The sequence below is a fragment of the Phragmites australis genome, chromosome 8 (assembly GCF_958298935.1).
Source record: "Phragmites australis chromosome 8, lpPhrAust1.1, whole genome shotgun sequence".
Classification (NCBI taxonomy): Eukaryota; Viridiplantae; Streptophyta; class Magnoliopsida; order Poales; family Poaceae; genus Phragmites; species Phragmites australis.
The window spans coordinates 3,328,553-3,348,036 of NC_084928.1; the positions used below are offsets into that span (position 1 = coordinate 3,328,553).

Genomic DNA, 19,484 nt, shown 5'->3' on the forward strand with positions numbered 1-19,484 from the left:
ATGTGTGTTGCATTATAATAAAAAATGTATTTATTGCATGATGGTCGACTGAAATTTCGTTTTGTCTCACACAACGACGTGTTCATGCGATCATGTCGTGATTAGTTCGTCTGTCGAAACTGAGCCCGAATCATTTTGTGTGTTATCAGGCCCGCCACATACTATTGGATCCAGATCCGACCCGCAGTAGGTGTGACATTTTGACTTCCTGTTGTCTTTGAACCGCGCTCTCAGCTCCAGTTTCATCGATACTTCGAGAGAGGGAGAGAGAGTGAGGCGGAGGCGATTTCATCTGCGGTGACGACGATTTCTAGGCGGCGGAGCCCCGACGGCGGTTTTGTTCTTTGTATTCGGTCGATCTACTTGTTCGTCTCTCGTGCGTGCGATAGGTTGCTACCTTTGTAGTTTGCGCTCTATTCAGTGATGATTCTCTCCTAATGCTTTCTTTCTCGTTCGATTTGTTATGTGTGCATGTGTTATTCGGTTCAAATTGGTTGATACACTATGTAGGGTATTTTCTTCTTATCAGTTGGATTTAATTTTCCATGATTTGATCTAGTTTCTTTGGATTTTGGTTGGCTAGGGTTTGGCCATTCTATTCCCCATTTGCTTTGTGCGTTACTAGTGAATGATTAGGCGTTTAATGTGGATTATGCTTTGTGTATTAGTAGTGAATAATGGATTATGCAACCTGATTTGGGCAGTTAGCAGTGGTAATAGGGCTACTTTGTTGCGGTTATTTTTTGTTGTTGTTGTTGTGGTCGATATTATTTATATCTTTTATTATGTTGATAGTTATGGACAAAGATAGGCATAACATGTTATTTACATCATTTTGTTAGTAAGTGTTTGGAGATGGAGGTGTAGGTTATGCCCATTATGCTGAGGTTTTGTACATGGTGATGTGACTGCCTTTGGTTGGTAGTTTCATTTCTGTTATTTGGAGATGAGACCGTCTTTGGTTGGTGTTCTATTTCTGTTATTTGGAGAAGATATCGACTGCACGGAATGCAGATGCGTTAGTAGTTCTCGAACATAATCGTGTTGTTGGGTTGAATGGTGTGTTCAACTATAAAGCTTTTGCTTGGACTTCATGGTCGGGAATTTGGACCACAACCATTAGCCCTTCAGTATCTCCATCAATGCCTTTATCGTGTCTTTTTCTTGCATACATTTTGCAAATAGTTCTTATTGTGTGAAATGGTCATGGATTGATGCGATCATATGTTGGAAATGATCTTTATGTTTGCTATGGGATGGTAAATTGGTAGCAATGCTGGAAAAGATGTTTATCATTAATTGATTTTCTTGCTATGGATAAAATGGTAAATGTTGCCGATAAGTAGACTGCACTCATATTATGTAGTACTGCTTAAATAGTTATTTTCTGGCTCAAATAGTGAAAATTTTCTGTTACTTGATCAAATCAGTTCAGTTTTTTGTTACAAAACCATGGAATTGTATGATAGTGAGTTGAGTATAGTTATCTATATTTTTTATATGAAAGAAAAAGTTTTGTCAGGTTCTTGTATTTGTTTCATATATTCATGTACTTGTTTCATATGTTTGTCAGGTTATGAATCATGGATTATGATAAAGATATTTTTTTTTTCTGATAATGAATCTGTTCATGGCAATGAAGAAAGTAAGTTTGAGCTGAATTCTGAAGAAGATAACTTAGAGATAAGTGACAATGACAAAGGTAACTTATATAGACTGTCTTTTGCATCTTTTTTATTTTTTGTTTAAAAATTATTATTTTGAATGTTGTTATTTCTGTTTAAGCCGTATGTTCCTTAGAATATGATATTGATGACGATAAGGTCTCCAAGAGTTTCAAAATTCTGAGACGAGTATTTGTATCTGTTTCTTGGCTTAATATGCAGTCAGTTCAAGATATGTTTAGTTTTAAATTTGTAGTTGTGAAAATAAATCTTTATCAAAATATAGATACAAGAGTAGTTAAATTGACTGATATGTTTTGTTTTAAATTTGTAGATGTCAAAATCAATTGATTCTAATATTGGACATCTAGGTTTACGGTCTTCCAAAAGAATTTCTGCAGCTGGTTGTAGTAAATCTGTTAGTAGGTGTACTCATTCATATTTTAAGGATATTATTTTGTCTCTAGACTAGCATAGGAGAGATGTTGTAGATGAGTATGGTTTTTCTATTCTTCTTGAATATGATGGTTGCCTTGTTCCTAGAAACTTTGTTCAATGGATAGTAGATCAAGTTGATGTTAACTATTTAGATATTCGTCTTGGTGTTTAGATATTCGTCTTGGTGATAAGGTCATTCATATTTCTCCTTTATCTATCCATAAGGTTTGGGTCTCCTAATAGGTGGTCAACATATTAGAGAAACTAGAGAATTTGAAAAAGCTGATTTTCTGACAAAAATGAAAGAAACTAACATTCCTCTGATAAAGTCATTTGGGTCCAAGATATTATCAAAAGAGGAGATGAATAGTGTGTTTGTGCTCTCACTTCTAGTTGTTGAGTTGACAAATGGATAGAACTCCTTCTTGAAGTAGACAGGCACAAAGTTTTCTCTAATTTTTCACATCTCCTCTGTATACTTGAACCCTGTGACATCATATTTTCTTGGCAAATTTGTATATAAGGCTTTAAATTATTGTTCTATCAAAGAATTCCTTAGTGTATCAAACAGATCATTGTGTAGATATTTATTTTTTCCATTGCAAATGCCCTTCCTCCTCTTTCTTCAGCTTTCTTACTATGTGAAAGTAACAATTTCGATGATTTGTGTTTGGGAATTTGTTTTTTTATAGCAGCACTTATTGCTTGATCTTGATCTGCTATTATAGATTTTGGATGCTTCCCTCCCATGCATTCCAAGAATTTTGAAAACAACCACTCAAATGTTGGAATTATCTCGTCTTGTAGGAATGCACAACCAAACATGCATTTGTCTCCATGGCCAGTCACTCCAACAATAGATGCAAACTTGAGGTTATACTTGTTTGTGTTGTATGTTGTATCGAAGCTTATGAAATCACCATACTCACTATAGCACCTTCTGCTATTTCCATTGGGCTTTTTGTCATCAAAGTCAAAAGTGTATTAGAACATTGGGTCTTCAACCTGCATTCTTGAAAACCATTGGCATCACTTGTGCCATATCATTATCTGATGTTTCTTTCCTAATCTTTGTCTTGAGGTTGCTGGTATGTTTCTTGTCATATGGTGTCATTGCCCATCTGATATAAGACAAGATAGTCATTATCTTCCTCTCTTGCAAGTTCATTTTATTGAATGTTCTCACAAGTTTTTTCTCCATATCAGTCATTTTTTACTATGACCACAAACAATTCTTTTGATCTTTAGCTACAAAAGGGTGATTATGCTCTAGATTGATCCTTGTTATTGTCCACATCCATCTTGATAGTGTAACAATCATTTTTGTTGAGCATTGTGTATGTACCAGTGCACTTGTCTTTCTTTTGTTTGGGACTGATTTTGGTGTTGGTGGTATTGCATTCTTCCTCTTTTTACCTTTCCGCAATATCTGAACACCTATAGCTTCAGAATTGTTTTGATCTGTAGTTTTTCTTCTAAACGTGTTACATTTGTAGGTCCTCTTAATTATTTCTCAATAGTTTGGATCTTTCTTGCCTTGACAAGGGTATGTTGACCATTTTACTATGGAATATCCTATCATGAATGCATACTCAAGTAGAGACTATGCGCCTCTTTGTTTGTTTTGAAGGTCTTACCTAACAGAGGGACATGCTTGCTTGCTTGTTCTTGTGATAACCTTTTTGCTGTTGTAATGCTTTGTCTTTCTAGTTCTAGAGCCTGAACTTCATCTGATTCATTACATGTTTCTGAGTCAGTTTCCTCATTTCTTGGTTTTTCACCCTCATTGTGATCTATCCTTTCTTTATTTTCTAATCCATAAAATCTACTCATCTGCTGCTTCTGATGAAACATAGTCACTGTATGTTTCTTCCGTGAGTGAATATGTTTGGTGAATGTTTTTGTTCATGTTATGTAGGTAATCAGTTTGCAACTACAATTGCTCATCAATTCTGCTAGTTGTCATGTACAAGTTGTTTTCCTGTGAAAAAGGTAAAAATTCAAAAAATATGTCAACTTATAGATCATACTGTTCTTATCTCATACTGTTTGAATTTATACATCAGATTATCTAACCTCATAGGCAATTGATTCTTGTAGCAGTTGCATGTAGCTGCCAGTCATTGGTATATCAAGTTGCAAAAGATAAGTAATTAGTTCAAATTGCCTTTGTTAGTTGTATGATGCCACTTATTGTTTATAATTAATTTTTTTGTTACCTCTATTTGCTGTTGTTCCATTTCGTGCCATTGTATTTCCACTTGTTGCAAAAGGTAGTATAACTTATTGATCCTTGTGAAGGTATTATCTCGCCATTTGAATTACTTGTTCCCTGATTTGTAAAAGTGTTACTACTTATTTTAGGAGATGTTGTCAGACATATATATATGATAAAAATTGTTTATTATATTTATAAAAATTGCACTTGGGAGACACTGCAATTGGTAACTATGGAATGTGCAATTAATATTTTTTTATGTTACCTGTGAAGAAGTAGTTGTCATCATTTGTCTATAGTTGAAACTCTGAGTGCTTTGCACTTCAATTGTATTATCACTTGTCTGATATACATCAATAATTCACACTAATTGATCCTGCAAGTATAAGGAAAAAGTACTAGTGGTTATACTAAATGCTGAAGCAATTACCTTCATACATTCCTCTGTACATGCACCTCCTTTTTGAAAGTTTATGTTCGATCCTTCCTGCAGATAATTTGATAAGTACGATTCTGTCAGGAATTGTTTGAGTTATGTGTATTGTATTTTGTTAGAGATTTTTCTTTGGCATGCTCAGAAAGTTGTTTATGTTCTAACTATAGAAAAATTTGTTTACTTGTACATTAGTTATTTGTGTTGTTCTATTTTTTTTTGTCTATATATGTAGTTCAGTTTAAGTATCAACATGGGTACTCTAGAAATTGAATAAAATAATATAGCATGGTACTTCAATTTTGCAGGAAGAAGACAAACATGAGGATGATCTGTTGTGGAATGCTGCTACATAAATCTAGATGAGGATGATCAGGTACTGTATATTTATTTTTTCTGTGTTTGTAGATCAATGAGTTTCATTTTATATTGTACCTGTCACGTCTAAATCTAACACCAAGATCTGTCTAGATCAATAATACTAGTTATCTACTACTCACATTACCAAGTTTCTAGTTTTAGTTTATTTTTTGATAAAAATTGCTTATTACATTTATAAAAATTGCACTTGGAAGATACTGCAATTAGTAACTATTGAACTTGCAAATAGTTTTTTTAATCTTACCCCTAAAGAAGTTGTTGCCATCATTTGTCCATAGTTGAAACTCTAGGTGCTTTGCACTACCATTTTTCACTTGTATGAGATATCTACATTACTATTTGATGGGTTATTTGACATAATTCTTGAGAGCTCCATTATTTCAATGAGAAAGTTGTATAACTTGGTTGTTGTAATTGGTATAGAACAATAAGTGTACATAGTGAAATTTGACATCACGTGTTTAATTCTACTTTTCAGCTTATTGAGAATGTAATGGCAGAATAAGAGCATATACTATTGAATCATTTGGAGTCATATTTTTCAGCCAATCAATGTAAGTTGTTATCTGCAAAAATTTATTTGTAAGTTTTATGATAATGCTTATTCAAGAAATTAAAAAAATGTACTGATTAGATTTACTTTGTACTTGTCTATAATTAGTGTTATAGAAATTATCCTGAGTGTCAATTTAAATTATATTTTGACTCAACCCTATAAGCACAAAATGTTTATTATACATCAATAATTCACACTAATTGATCCTACAATTTTAAGCAAAAGTACTATTGTTTATACTAAATGTTGAAACAATTATCTTCATACATTCTGATGTACTGCATTTCCTTTTTGAATGTTTATGTCTGGCCCCCCTACAGATATCATGATATGCATCATATCTACTGTATACTATTTAAATGACTGAATAATATCTAGAACTAATTGACATCACTACTGTAAGACCTAACATGAGAAAATTAGCTGAATATGACTAAATAATGACTAGAACAGATAGACCATTTGTAGATCTTTTTAGATCAGTAATACTACTTAGCTACTACTCACATTGGCAACTTCCTAGTTTCCGTCAATTGTGATTCAGTGAAACATTGCAGAATTTGCTCATTGTAGGTAGGTGACAGAATTGATTCTTTTGTATGTATGTTTTGCAGTATGTGGTTCTTCTATGCTAATTTTATTCAGATATTTATGCATTCAGTTTATTCATCAATTTGACTAACTGTGATGTCTGCATTTAGTCTGTACAACAACTTTGTGTGCATTGCATTTAGTCAGACATGCAGACATGCAACTGCTACTTACATGACCAAGTTTCTAGTTTGTTCAACTCATTTGATTTTGTTGTTTATACATAGTTATGGTTAGCAATTTGTCAAATTATTTCCTCTACATGAATCGTAGATCAACCGATGAAGAAAGTTCATCAGACAAAGTTTTTCATGAGAAGAAGAAGAAATATATGGTGTTCATGTGAAGAAGCAAAAAAAATTATGATAAGGTAATGTACCTTCCTACATGTTGGATCTTCCTGGTTTTTCTTCTTCTTCATCTCCAATCTTCCATATCTTCAATTTCTTCTCTACTTGTATGTTCTCGTTTCTTCTCTGTTGTTGATCGATTTGGTTTAGGAGGGACGAGTCGGGCGTATCCCTGGTTCTTTCTTGCAGATCGAGCTAAGGGTATTTTAGTCTTTTTATAGTAATTGGGCTCCAATATATTTCAACTAGGCTTTTAATTGAGATATGTTGTTGGGTTTTAGTCATTTAGTGTTCTAGAGTGGGAAATTTTGTTGGGCTTATGGGACACATATAACCTGCAATGTTGTTGGACTTCGGCGTTGACCCATTTGGGCAAGGAAGCGGTTTGACGAGTCATTGAATCGATAAGGAGATTGTCACATCTCTAGTACGGTCGGGTGTAATGCGAGGAGATTGGTTTACTGCGCCCTCTCTCATAAACACAGTTACCAATCGGCACACCTCAATCTCTACGCCGACCCCATGACCTCCTTTCGCTCTGGCCCTTTGCCTTCTTCTTTCTATTTATTTCTCCTCCCTCTCTCTCATTTATCTGCACCAGTTTTATTGCCAATAGCAGATAGAGGTATGAGAGAGTTTTCATATCATGTTCTTGTTCTTTTGTTATTATTTGTAATGTTTTTATTGCTGTTAGGGTTTTGTTACTTGTGCTAAATCTGATAGTTATTGTACTTTCCTAAAACTTTCATGTTGAATCACAGTACATGAATATGTCGATGCATTTTAACAATATATTGTGTTTTCTCTTTTTTCTATATATCTTTACTTCCCTGCTGAATCTAGTGAAGCAGTCATAATTTCCTGTTTAGGTATGATCTATACTGAATTTCTTGTAGTATTTGCATTGTCTTTTTTATGCGATTTCCTGTATAAGTAAGTAAATCGTATATAGAACATCAAATTTGTTCTCTTTTGTACATCTCTTTTATAGAATTAATGAAATGCATATTGATTATGTGCAGTATGATTACATATATTATGTATATGTAATCATACTGCATATAATATATGTATATATATACAGTACAAAATTCATGAGTTTATATAGCACATTTGATCCGTATATATATATTATTGGTTTATTGGTTTATATATATATTTCTATTTTATATTATGTAAAGTATGTTGTGTTCTAATGTTGTTGTTGCCTCATTGTTATTGAAATGACTAAGTTTATGGTATGTGTATTTTTATTGTTACCTGAAAAATTTAAAATTATTTATGCATCCACTTTACAACAAGATGTCTCATGTTGGTCCTTTGTCTGGTGCTCTGGATGGTTTGAGATGTACTAGAGTAAGCCGTCTGGTGGCTCGCTACCTTGGCCTTGTTGAAGGGCCTCAGGACCATCTTCTTGGAGTTTCTGGCAATTAAGTTCATCTAAACATGTGGATGATTATTGTTGATGTTGTTCATTTTGCTATAGGTCTCAACTACAACTTCAACATTACGATTGACCCAAGGAGCAGCAGATTCTTTATTCTCTGTGAGACTTCTGCTGATGCTAATTATTTGCATTACCGTTTGTTCTTTGTCAATGAGTTCGCCAACCATGAAGAGCCTTGTGATACAGTGTTTTTCAACCTTGTGCTCAACCTCAACAGCTACCATGAGTCTCATGACGATGGCCTTTAGATGACTATCAGGCGTGTCAACTAGGCTTGTCATTGATGGTTGATGATGTTGCAGTGGACCCTGTAAAGTTATCGTGTTATCTTAAGTTATATAGTTTGTGTCATCGTAACTTTATATTATTAAATGCCTAGGTTATGTTAAACCTCTAAGTTATATTCTGTAATATTAAGTTATCAACTATGTGTTTCAATGTGAACATATTATGTGTTATATATTCTATTTTATTTAGTTCTTTGCCTATTCTTTATTTCTTTCAGAAGCCATCAAGTGCAAACAAGTCTATTTTGTTCATATTAGACTTGTTTTATTTTTTAACGAGCCGATTCATTTAAATTGCCTTACAATATTTGGCCTTTAATTGATTTTTTTTTTGTCAGCCTATCAATAAGGTTTGTGATGTCACTATTATTTGGTATGTGATGTTGACTGTTAATTGTCTTTTGTTTAAAGGATTTTGCTGAAATTCTTCTTGTATATCAGTTACTTATCTTGTTCAATAGTTTGCGTAACAATATTTGTAGTTCAATGTATGTAATAGTAAGATCTGTGTATGTCGGAGGGTGAACTCCTCAAGTGGGGATCCGGAGGGACCCCTTTGAGATTCGACCGGGGGATGATTCTGAATTCACTTTGCGGGTGAAATAAATGGGTGTAAATGAGATGCAGGTGGAATGGAACGATCGGATGCAGGAAGTAGTAAATGCTCGGGGGATTTTTGGACAGGTTCGAGCCGCACTGAGCGTAACACCCTACTCCTGTGTGTATGCTATAAATGCTCTGAAGATGTCTCTCTGAGTATCTGCTAGGTTACAAGAATGTTTGTCTAGTCTAGAGCTACGTGCTCCTTATTCTTCAGCTGATCTCGAACTGGTCTCTGTCTTGATCTTCACTTGGCCAATGTCGAACTGGTTTTCTCCGAGGAGCCCGCCCAGCTTATATACCTGTCGGGGCGGTAGCGTGCCCAGAAAGGATGGCGCGAGTTCCAAAGCACTATAAATAGAAAGCAACCATCATGGGCTACCGTGCGAGGTGACGGGGAGGGTTGAAAGCGCGCCCCCGTCCGGTCTTGTTCGTCATTATGCCGTTTTTCAACGGACGCCGCAGGGAGGGCCCACTGGGCAGCCACCGAGCAGCCCAGCGTGCCCGCCCGGTCAGAGCAGGTCTGACACAGCAGGGCGGTAGGCGGGGCGCCTCGAGCTCTGCGACGTTATCCCGAGACGTGCCGGATAATGCGCGATGAGACTCGTGCATTAAATGTCCCCACGCCTCCCTGTCAGGCCGTGGCAGGGACTGACAGCAAGCGTGGGGGGAGCAGTTAGAAGTGACAAGTCACGCGCCCTCTTAAATGCAGCACTGAGCCTCTCACCAGCTGACACCTCACTGCTGGGCCTCTGTGGGGACCACCGGCGAAGGACTTCTTAGGCCCTCGGGGAACCGAGTGCTCGGGGGCTATTGTTCACAGCCCCGAGCACTCTCTCCCGGATACGCCCTCTCTTGGTCCTCGGGGGACACTGTTCACGCCATCGAGCACTCTCTCCCGAAACTAACTATCTGGGGTCCCCGAGTGCTCGGGGGCCACTGTTCACGGTCCCGAGCACTCTCTCCCAGAACTGGCTGATCGGGTCCTCGGGGAACCGAGTGCTCGGGGGCCGCTGTTTACGGCCCCGAGCACTCTCTCCCGGAATTGACTTCCTTCGAGTCCTCGAGGGACTCGGGTGCTCGGGGGCCACTGTTCGCAGCCCCGAGCACCATCTTTCCGGTACTTAGCTTTTCTTATCATCGGAGAACTTGGGTGCTCGGGGGCCACTGTTCACAGCCCCGAGCACCATCTTCCCGGTATTTGGTCTTCTCGGGTCATCGGGGAACTCGGATACTCGGGGACCACTGTTCATGGCCCCGAGCAACTTCTCCCAGAACTTGGTCTTCTCGAACCTCGAGAAGATAATCCCCGAGAGAGGGCGCCACGTGGCACTCTGCTGTTCTGGCATAGGGACTCGGGGACCCCCGGTTCCTTTGTCACCGACAGTATAAATTAATAATAGTAACATTAGGAAGCTTTTAGTTTCAGTCACTTGTGATTTAGTGAAATATTATAGAATTTGGTTATTGTGAATTAGTTCATCATTTGCAGTCTGTGTTTCTTCTATGTTGATTTCATCCATATAACTTAAAAAAAGCTAAAAATGTATATATATTTTTAGCTTTTTACGTAGTTAGTTCAAGATATTTATGCATTCAGTTTATTCATCAAATTGTCTATCTCTGACGCATGTATTTAGTTTGTACAACAGCTTTATATGTATCGCATTCAGCCAGATATGCAGTGCATTGTACAATTTTTAGTTAGACATTGCAGTTGTTATTTACATGAATAAGTTTCTAATTTCTGTTGTTTATACAGAGCTGTTGCCTTGTAGAATGATTTGTTTTGCTAGCCTTTAATTGTCTTAGATTTCTCTTTCATTTATAGTGAAAATTATTCTAGTCCTAGAAATATGATATTTGGTAAATAGTTTTCGGATATCAGAATCTGTTATTTGGTAAACAGTTTACCAGGGCCTTTTAATTTATTAACATGGATCTTTTATTCAAAACATGCCTTATTTGGTACCCACATGATTCACTTCTCATGTGGACAGTGCACTTTCTAATATTGAGACCAAAATGACTTTATTTTCTAGGTCCAAACTAATTGTATATAAGGCCTATTCAATTGCCGATTTGTCAAAGTCCACTAACAACTTACCGAGTCTGTTTGGTATACCCATTTAATCATTAACAGATTCGTTGACAAGCCTAATAACAAGAACATACAATTTTAAGAGGCTCGATAATGAGAAGAGAGATTTTGACAGGCTCAATAATAAGAAGATAGATTTTAACAGGCCCGATAATAATAACAACAATAAATACATATTACACATCTAACTGTTAGATATTCATCCAATGACCAGAATACTCGACTGAAACATATATCTGTTTTCTGTCAACGAAAAATCGTCGGCTCCATAAAAACAAACTGGGCATAAAAGTATTGAGATCCACAAAATGCTTCGGTCTGGATCCGAATCCCTTTTGACTTGATGGGGGTCGAATCGTCCGTCTCAAGATGAAGCGCTGACCACCGACTCCAAGCTCTAACCACATGCAGATGCAGCTCCATCGCTCCCCTTAAACCCCCCTGATTACGCGGTCGCAATCCGCTCCGCTCCCCCGACGCGGCCAACACGACCTCCGCACCAGGCCCAGCATTTCACTCACTAGCAGGTGGCCCCGCCATCCTTTCGGCCCCACCCGCCATTCTCTGTAGTCTGTGCTCCCGGCGCACGCGTCCGTCCGCCTTGCCGTTTGAGCACTCGAAGCTCGCCATTACGGCACCGCATCGCGCACTCGTGCCCCCCGACTACTTCGATTCGGGCGCGTCGTGCGGGCGAGCTCTGCTAGTGGCTAGATCTCGGAGGAGAGGGAGGCCGAGGCGCGGGTGGCGACATTTGGTCGAGCGGAGCACGATGAGGGCCCGGCGGGTTGCGGCGTTTGGGGCGGCGGCACTGCTTGTCCTGGCGCTGGCGGTGTCGGCGGCGAGGCTGGACTTGGACGACGACGGCGACGACTCGGACGTGCTGGACGAGCTGCTGGCCATCGACGAGGAGGCGGAGCGGGGCGGGCTGGAGGCGGACGGCGGGGGCGCGGCGGAGGCGGTGCGGCGGGCGCAGTCGATGGTGCTGGTGCTCGACAACGACAATGCGCGGCGCGCCGTGGAGGACCACGCGGAGCTGCTGCTCCTGGGGTACGCTCCCTGGTGCGAGCGCAGCGCGCAGCTCATGCCCCGGTTCGCCGAGGCCGCCGCGGCGCTGCGCGCGATGGGCAGCGCCGTCGCATTCGCCAAGCTCGACGGGGACCGGTACCCCAAGGCTGCGGCCGCCGTCGGGGTCAATGGGTTCCCCACCATGCTCCTTTTCGTCAACGGCACCGAGCACGCCTACACTGGCCTCCACACCAAGTGAGTACGCTGGTTACTCTTTTGTTTCGTTGTCATAGACTCATAGGAGTTGCCTACACGCCTTTCATGTGCTCGACGAATTGATTGGGAATTATGTGTCTCTCTTGTTTATAGGGACGCGATTGTTACTTGGGTAAGAAAGAAGACTGGTGCGCCGGTCATCAGGCTTCAGTCGAGGGATTCGGCTGAGGAGTTCATGAAAAAGGACCAGACTTTTGTTATTGGTCTATTTAAGAATTTTGAGGTACGTGAAATGCTGGATGTGAACAAATGTGTAATTTTCTGGTTCCGCTTTGCTCCAAAGACTAAAACGTGATGAATAAAGTTTACGGATTTGCTCAATTTTTGTTAATCCATATCCTTTTTTTGGCAGGGAGCAGAATACGGAGAATTTGTGAAGGCAGCAACCACAGATAATGAAGTACAGTTTGTAGAAACCAATGATAGGAGTGTTGCCAAAATTCTTTTTCCAGGTATTACATCTGACGAGCAACTCCTGGGCCTTGTTAAAAGCGAACCCGAGAAGTTTGAAAAGTTCTGTAAGTATCGTCTATGTATATTTGGATGCATCTTACATTCCTTTTACAATCTGGTGTTGTGAATCGTGAATTGATGAGTGAGATTTTCAGCATGTTGCAACAATGTCTGGCTTCCATAATTCCAAAAATAACAAACTGTCTTGCTCACTTTTGTGGGAAGTACTGAAACACCCTAGATAATCTGGATTTTCCAGATATTCTCTTCTAGTTTTCGAAAAATAAAACTTACTAAAAGAAAGCACTGAATACTGAAAGAAAAATGCTGGGTTAAGTTTCATTTCTTGTGTCATGCAGTAACTCATACAATGACATTTTTCAGATGGGGCATTTGAAGAAAAGGCAATTTTGCGGTTTGTGGAGCTAAACAAGTTCCCCCTAATTACTGTATTCACTGAGCTCAATTCGGGTAAAGTCTATTCAAGCCCTATTAAGCTGCAGGTTTGCACTCTCTGCCTTTTCTCACATACTTTGTTGATCAATCAAATATTTACAACTCAAGGGGTGCCAAAATTTACTGAAGAGCACCAGCTATTATATTCCATTCAACTGCAATAAGACATTCAACTGTATAATGACTCAGAAAATTGTGGTAGACTTGTGATCCTTATGTATGGACAGTTGGATTTACTTTTGCAAATTTGTTCTAGGTCTTCACCTTTTCAGAGGCTTATGATTTTGAAGATCTTGAATCTATGCTTGAAGAAATTGCCAGAGCATTCAAGACAAAGGTGCTCACTTCCTAAAAACACACATATAGATGGGTTTCTTTTGTTCCGATCATATTCACAACACCTGAATGGCTGTTGTTTCTAAGCATGCTTTTGCCATGGCATCGCAGATAATGTTTATATATGTGGACACTGCTGAAGAAAACCTTGCAAAACCATTCCTCACTCTTTATGGCCTTGAATCGGAAAAGAAGCCTACTGTAAGTCACATATTGGAACCACATTTTATCCTTTATACCCCTTTCCCAGTAAATGCAGGCGTGTACATGTGCTCTACTGCTCATTATGAGTGGGTATGGAATGAATATGTGGATGAAGTAGGACAGATTCAAATTAGTTACCAACTTACATTGTTGTTTCATTGACGATAAGAACCATTATCCTAATTAGTCTGGGTGGGGACATGAGTCAGCCATCATTAAAATCTTTATTTCTCTATTGTTTAATGCATAGGCTTTTTGCTAAAATTAAAAACTTCACCAGGTTACAGCATTTGATACAAGCAATGGAGCCAAATATCTGATGGAGGCAGATATTAACACAAAGAACCTACGGGTATTGAGATATTTATTTTGATATTGTGTTATATCACTTGAGGCAGTTACTTAATTGTGTTATGCCCTGGACAACAGGAGTTCTGCTTAGGTCTTCTGGATGGCACACTCCCTCCGTACCACAAATCAGAACCAGTGCCGCAAGAAGTAAGCTATATTTTTTGCTAAATTTTGAATCTTTTTTAAGGTGTATGTATCAGGATTTGAATTCCCTAAGCATTCTAACTTTAGCATAATCACAGGTTCAGGGTACAGCCTCTATAACTTATTATTTCTGACATGTATATAGTTCAACATTTTTCTGTAATAATCTCCTCTTGACAGTTGAGGGAATTTAGCACAGTGAAACTGCAAGGATGTTTAAACTGGAAAATGACATCCAATGAGGAGCTCACAAGTGTGGGGTGTGTGGAAACCACGTCTCATTGAGAAGTCGATGATAAAACTTGCATGACCTTGCTACTTAGCCATTTGTTTTGAAATGTTTTGGTTTTTTTTTTTTTGTGAAATTTGTGTAACCAGTATGTTTGACCCAACATTGTGCAGAAGGGACTTGTTGAAAAGGTTGTTGGGCATACATTTGATTCAAATTTGTGTAACCAGTATGTTTGACCCAACATTGTGCAGAAGGGACTTGTTGAAAAGGTTGTTGGGCGTACATTTGATTCCTCTGTGCTGGAAAGTCCTGAAAACATCTTCCTTGAGGTATATGAAGTTGTTTATTTGTTATCTTTTTTATTCTCCAAAGTTATCTTTCTCATTTTCAATTTATCATATTTTTGTTCTTTAAATGATCTTACACTCCTTTTTTACCTTATAAAATGAAGGTTTATACACCTTGGTGTGTTGACTGTGAAGCGATAAGTAAAAATGTCGAGAAGTTGGCCAAGCAATTCAGTGGTTTGGACAGCCTTAAATTTGCACGCATAGATGCTTCTGTGAATGAACATCCCAAATTGCAGGTGAATCAATCTTTGCATTATCATCATATGCGGAAGGCAAAGATATATCAAATACTGCATGCTTTTTTCTATCGTGTTCATGCATTACATGTTGCAAACTTCCAGTGCAGTTTTCTTTATTTAGTATTTGAAATATGTCCTTGAAGTTGCTTATCAAAGTTAACTTTTTTTGTTTTGAAATACTTCCTGAGGCTTTAAATTAGACTGCTGTAAGGTTACTCTGCTACACAAAAGCATGCGCACAATTACGGCAGTGTTACCAGGATACGGGTGCGCGTGTCGGAGTCTGATTCGGATGCGGGTGTTCGATTCGGCAAACTCTAGAAAATAGGATTTGAGAATTCGTCTAATTTATATTAATATTATATTTAAAAATACATTATTTATTTTTTATTAGTAAAAAATATCAGTGTTTCTGAAATAACACATTAATTTGTGATTAACACACATCAAAACATCCTGTTGTAGCTTTGTAGGTATAAATGATGTGTAAATAAACTATATAAAAGTTGCAGAAAATAGAAAAGAAAAAGAGAAAAGAGATAAAGGGAAGGGATTGGGTTGGCCCAGCCTAATAGATCCAGGCCAGCCCACTAGCCCACTAACCCTAAGGCTTCAATTATTCACTGGACTCCTCTACCTGGACTCCTCTACCCACCTGAGTCTCCCACCCAAGTCTTCCTCTCAGTTCCCACCATAGCTGCCTCCTCTGCCGCCGCCTCCTCTCCTCTTCTCCCCCGCCGCCTTCGCTTACCCTGTCGCCGCCTCCGCCTCTCCTCCCCCGCCGCCTCTGCCTCCTCTCCTCCCCCACCGCTGCCTCCACCTCTCCTCCGACACGGCGTGAGGAGTCTGATCCGCATCGCACCGCATCCGATACGAGTCAACGTGTGGATCCGTGCGTCGACATGGCAAATAAATTTGGACACGGGTGTCCCAGTAACACTGACGCATGGGCACCGCACACACTCCACGTACGCACACCACCTGTACTCCACATGCGCACACAGATGTTCATCCTTGTTCACCACAGATGTTCTGCATGGACTTGCGATGATAGCTTAGAAAAAGCAAATTTCATGAGTTCCCATACATAGAACATGAAATTCTGGAGGATTCGCTGCCGCTATGACTGCACGTGTTGGCCCTTTTTTCCTTCTCAAAGGTGTTTTTTAACTACTGTTGGAACATCTTAAGTAGGAGATAACTAAATTGACTATCTAGTAGCATATCCATTAAAAGCTATATATCATGAGAAGATATATACGCTTTTATTTGGATGTACTTTGCTTTGGCTACTGGAAGCATTGTTACATGCATTGCGATTTCAAGGTATTGCCTTACAATTGTCTATGCTTCCATGTAGGTAAACAATTACCCAACACTCTTCCTTTATTCTGCTGAAGACAAAAGCAAGCCGGTATGTCTCAAACAAATGAAAACTAGTTGTAAGATATGCTTCAGCCCATGTTAGTGATGCAACGTTTATCTCTATTTTGAAATGCAGATCAAGATTTCGAAGAAATCAAGTGTCAAGGACATGTCGAAACTCATCAAGGAGAAGCTGCAAATTTCAGACGTAGAAACAGTAGCGGCTACTGACAATGCCCCAGCTGCCGACAGTGTCAAGGATGAGCTATAGCCTATATCAGATTGTTCCCAGATCTTTCGAGGATGCTGGGGTCCAGGTGGAGGAAATTACAGCATGTTTGCGTTTCTAGAATGTGATAACAGAACTTGCATGGTTCGGCGGTTGTAACTTAAGGTGACGAGGAAATAGAATAGGTAAAGATCAAAAGGACATGTAAATCAGATTCAATGGCTTTCATATATGGATCTCTCGGGTTTTACTAACAACTTCCAAGGGCAAATTCAACGATTTTTTTTTCTTTTCTGAAATGATGCTATCTAACTAGGGATTAAAACTTGGAATCGGTCGGAAGAAGCCTTCGCTGTATTTGAAACCATATTTTTTGCTGAAAAGGGATTTAAATACGTATAGTTCGGATACAAATATGATCACGGATAATATCAGAAAAGAATATGTATCGAAAACGAATATAGACAGCGAATATCTACCAAAACATGAAAGATCACTCAAATTGTATATAAGAGCATAACAAAAGCAAATAACATATTTATAACAGAAAGTTACTATACAATAGCTGAGATAATATAATCTATACACTTAGTCACTTGATAATAAATTACATAACGTGGTTCATCACAATTTCACAAGCTCATACATTGTACTTAATATAAGTTCACATAATACTTAGACTTAGTACATATATTTAATCTTAATTCACCACGAACTCACAAAACTAGTAAAATATTAAAGATAACATATACACAAATGGAAAAAGAGATCCTTCCTCGAGACACATGCGGCAGCAAGCGTGGATAGTGCCCTTCGCCACCGTCAAGTTAGATGTGAACCAGCAGAAGACCATGTCCCTATCCTTTATCGGCGTCCTGTATGGCGGCTAACAATCGAGAGAGAATAGGCGACACGTTTAAAAATAAAAAAATACTTCGTGCTCTTACTTCAAAATCCAAAACACTATCAAAATTATCATAAAAATATAATATTTTTATGATGTAGAGGATACTGTGATCTAACTCTAAAAAAATTTAGATAAAAATATAATATGTACAATAAGAAAAAACAAATTTCATTATACACTACCTGAGAGTATTGGAACTCAGGTATTTTAAATATCTGATGCCGATTCTATAGAAAACTACTACGCCTAGTTCGATGCCGAGCCAAAAATTGTACCGATTCTGCCTAGTCTGGATCTCCAATGCCGAGACAAAAATATCCAATACAGATTTCGACCCCTATATATAATCGTTGTCAAATAGTATGCAGTTTTTGCGACTAGGCGCGTGCGTTGAGTTAAAAAGGCTGTTTGTAGGGCAAAAACCATTTGAATATAAATTCCTTCTTCCTTGCAGATAACGTAAAATAATTTTGATTAACATTTGTAGGGCTTTCCCTCCTTTGAAAAGGAGGACTCCTTCCAGAAATTCTCACTGGCCCAGGGCTAAAGAGGAGGTATGAAAATAGTTTTCAACCAGCAATTAACGCGTGTCGGTATGATCTCACTAGCTGCGTCATTGCCCCAAGCGCAAAATGGTTCCAGCTCGACGGCCGCCTCTTGTTAGGCTATTTTCAGCAGTTATCTTAAATTTTTATTCTCAAAAACACTATTACAATATCCCCTATTATTATTACAGTATCTCTTATTTTTTCATCTCCAACAGCTACCCTATTTCCTATCTTCTACTACTCTTTTGCTCCATCCAGACCCACTGCTACAGTAGCCTAGCAAATTTACAGTTACATACGCTCTCCGCAACACTGTAGCAGTACTGTGCACGGATATGGTACTTGCTGGAGACCAATTTCCAGTGCTACGGTACTTTGCGGGGGTACTGTAGCACTAAATACCTCCAGTGCTGGAGTTGGCCTTATACCCACATCGCCTCCATCCGTCTTTCTCCTGTACCGAGGTGGACAAGACAGAGCATCCACCTCCCTCCCGAACGGTGCTCGTCTCGCGCTCTTTTCACGAGCTGGAGAGTTTTTTATTTTTATTTTTTTTATTAAAAATTTAAATAAATAGATTCCTCGTCGTAATAATTACAGAAATAAACGTATGCAACCCTTGAGAGAGCTGCAGCCCTCTAAAGGGATGGTTAGACCTCCTTACCGATCTCTGAGAGGACGGGTGGTCTAACCACTCCCTCAAAGGGCGGTTAGCAGCCTTACCGCCCTCCCAAGGGATATTTATAATATTTTATTTTGTGAAAGTTGTAAAGTTTATACAGTCTACTAAATACAATATTTTCTAAACTTTATGTCATACATGTCTAAACCCTATGTCATACAGTGCTACTGTACTTATTAACAACAATAAAAATACACAAGAAATTACCGAAAAGTGATCTTCAAATCCACGGATCAAATACAGCAGAGCTTCACTACGCTCTCTTCCTCTCCTCTCCTCTCCTCTCCTCTCTTCTCTTCTCCTTCCTCTTCAGAGCTTTCTCTTTTTTCGAATTAAAATGAGATTTTTTCCTCAATTTTGACCCTTTTATAGAGAAGTGGGAGGTGGGCGGGTAGGCTCCTTACCACCCCTGAGAAGGCAGCTACGATAAGGAGTCAGCGCGGGCGGAAAGGTTGTAACTGCCTTTTGAGAGGGCGGTTAGACCATCCGTCCTCTTAAAAAGCGGTAAGAAGGCCTAACCACTTTTTTAAGGGCTGCAGACGCTTATTTTTTAATTATTACGATAAGAAATCTATTTATTTAAATTTTTAATCGAAAAAATATAGAAATAAAAAAACTCACGAGCCGGACGCCACTTGCAC

At 38.9% G+C, this 19,484-nt stretch overlaps 1 protein-coding gene and 1 non-coding gene across 2 annotated transcripts; one reads left to right on the plus strand and one right to left on the minus strand.

The window, feature by feature from the left end:
- The first annotated feature begins 11,577 nt into the window (after nucleotides 1-11,577).
- LOC133926297 (protein disulfide isomerase-like 1-5) lies at nucleotides 11,578-16,997 on the plus strand. The gene is made up of 12 exons (XM_062372150.1): nucleotides 11,578-12,326; nucleotides 12,441-12,570; nucleotides 12,700-12,865; nucleotides 13,185-13,303; nucleotides 13,513-13,593; nucleotides 13,704-13,793; nucleotides 14,077-14,148; nucleotides 14,226-14,294; nucleotides 14,775-14,852; nucleotides 14,975-15,109; nucleotides 16,473-16,526; nucleotides 16,614-16,997. Exons 1-12 carry the CDS (start codon nucleotides 11,836-11,838, stop codon nucleotides 16,746-16,748), a joined length of 1,620 nt encoding a protein of 539 aa, XP_062228134.1. The 5' UTR covers nucleotides 11,578-11,835; the 3' UTR covers nucleotides 16,749-16,997.
- A 1,123-nt stretch (nucleotides 16,998-18,120) lies between these two features.
- Nucleotides 18,121-18,248, minus strand: LOC133927881 (U4 spliceosomal RNA). The gene has a single exon (XR_009911377.1). It is a non-coding gene; the product is annotated as a U4 spliceosomal RNA (small nuclear RNA).
- Between the last annotated feature and the right edge of the window lie 1,236 nt (nucleotides 18,249-19,484).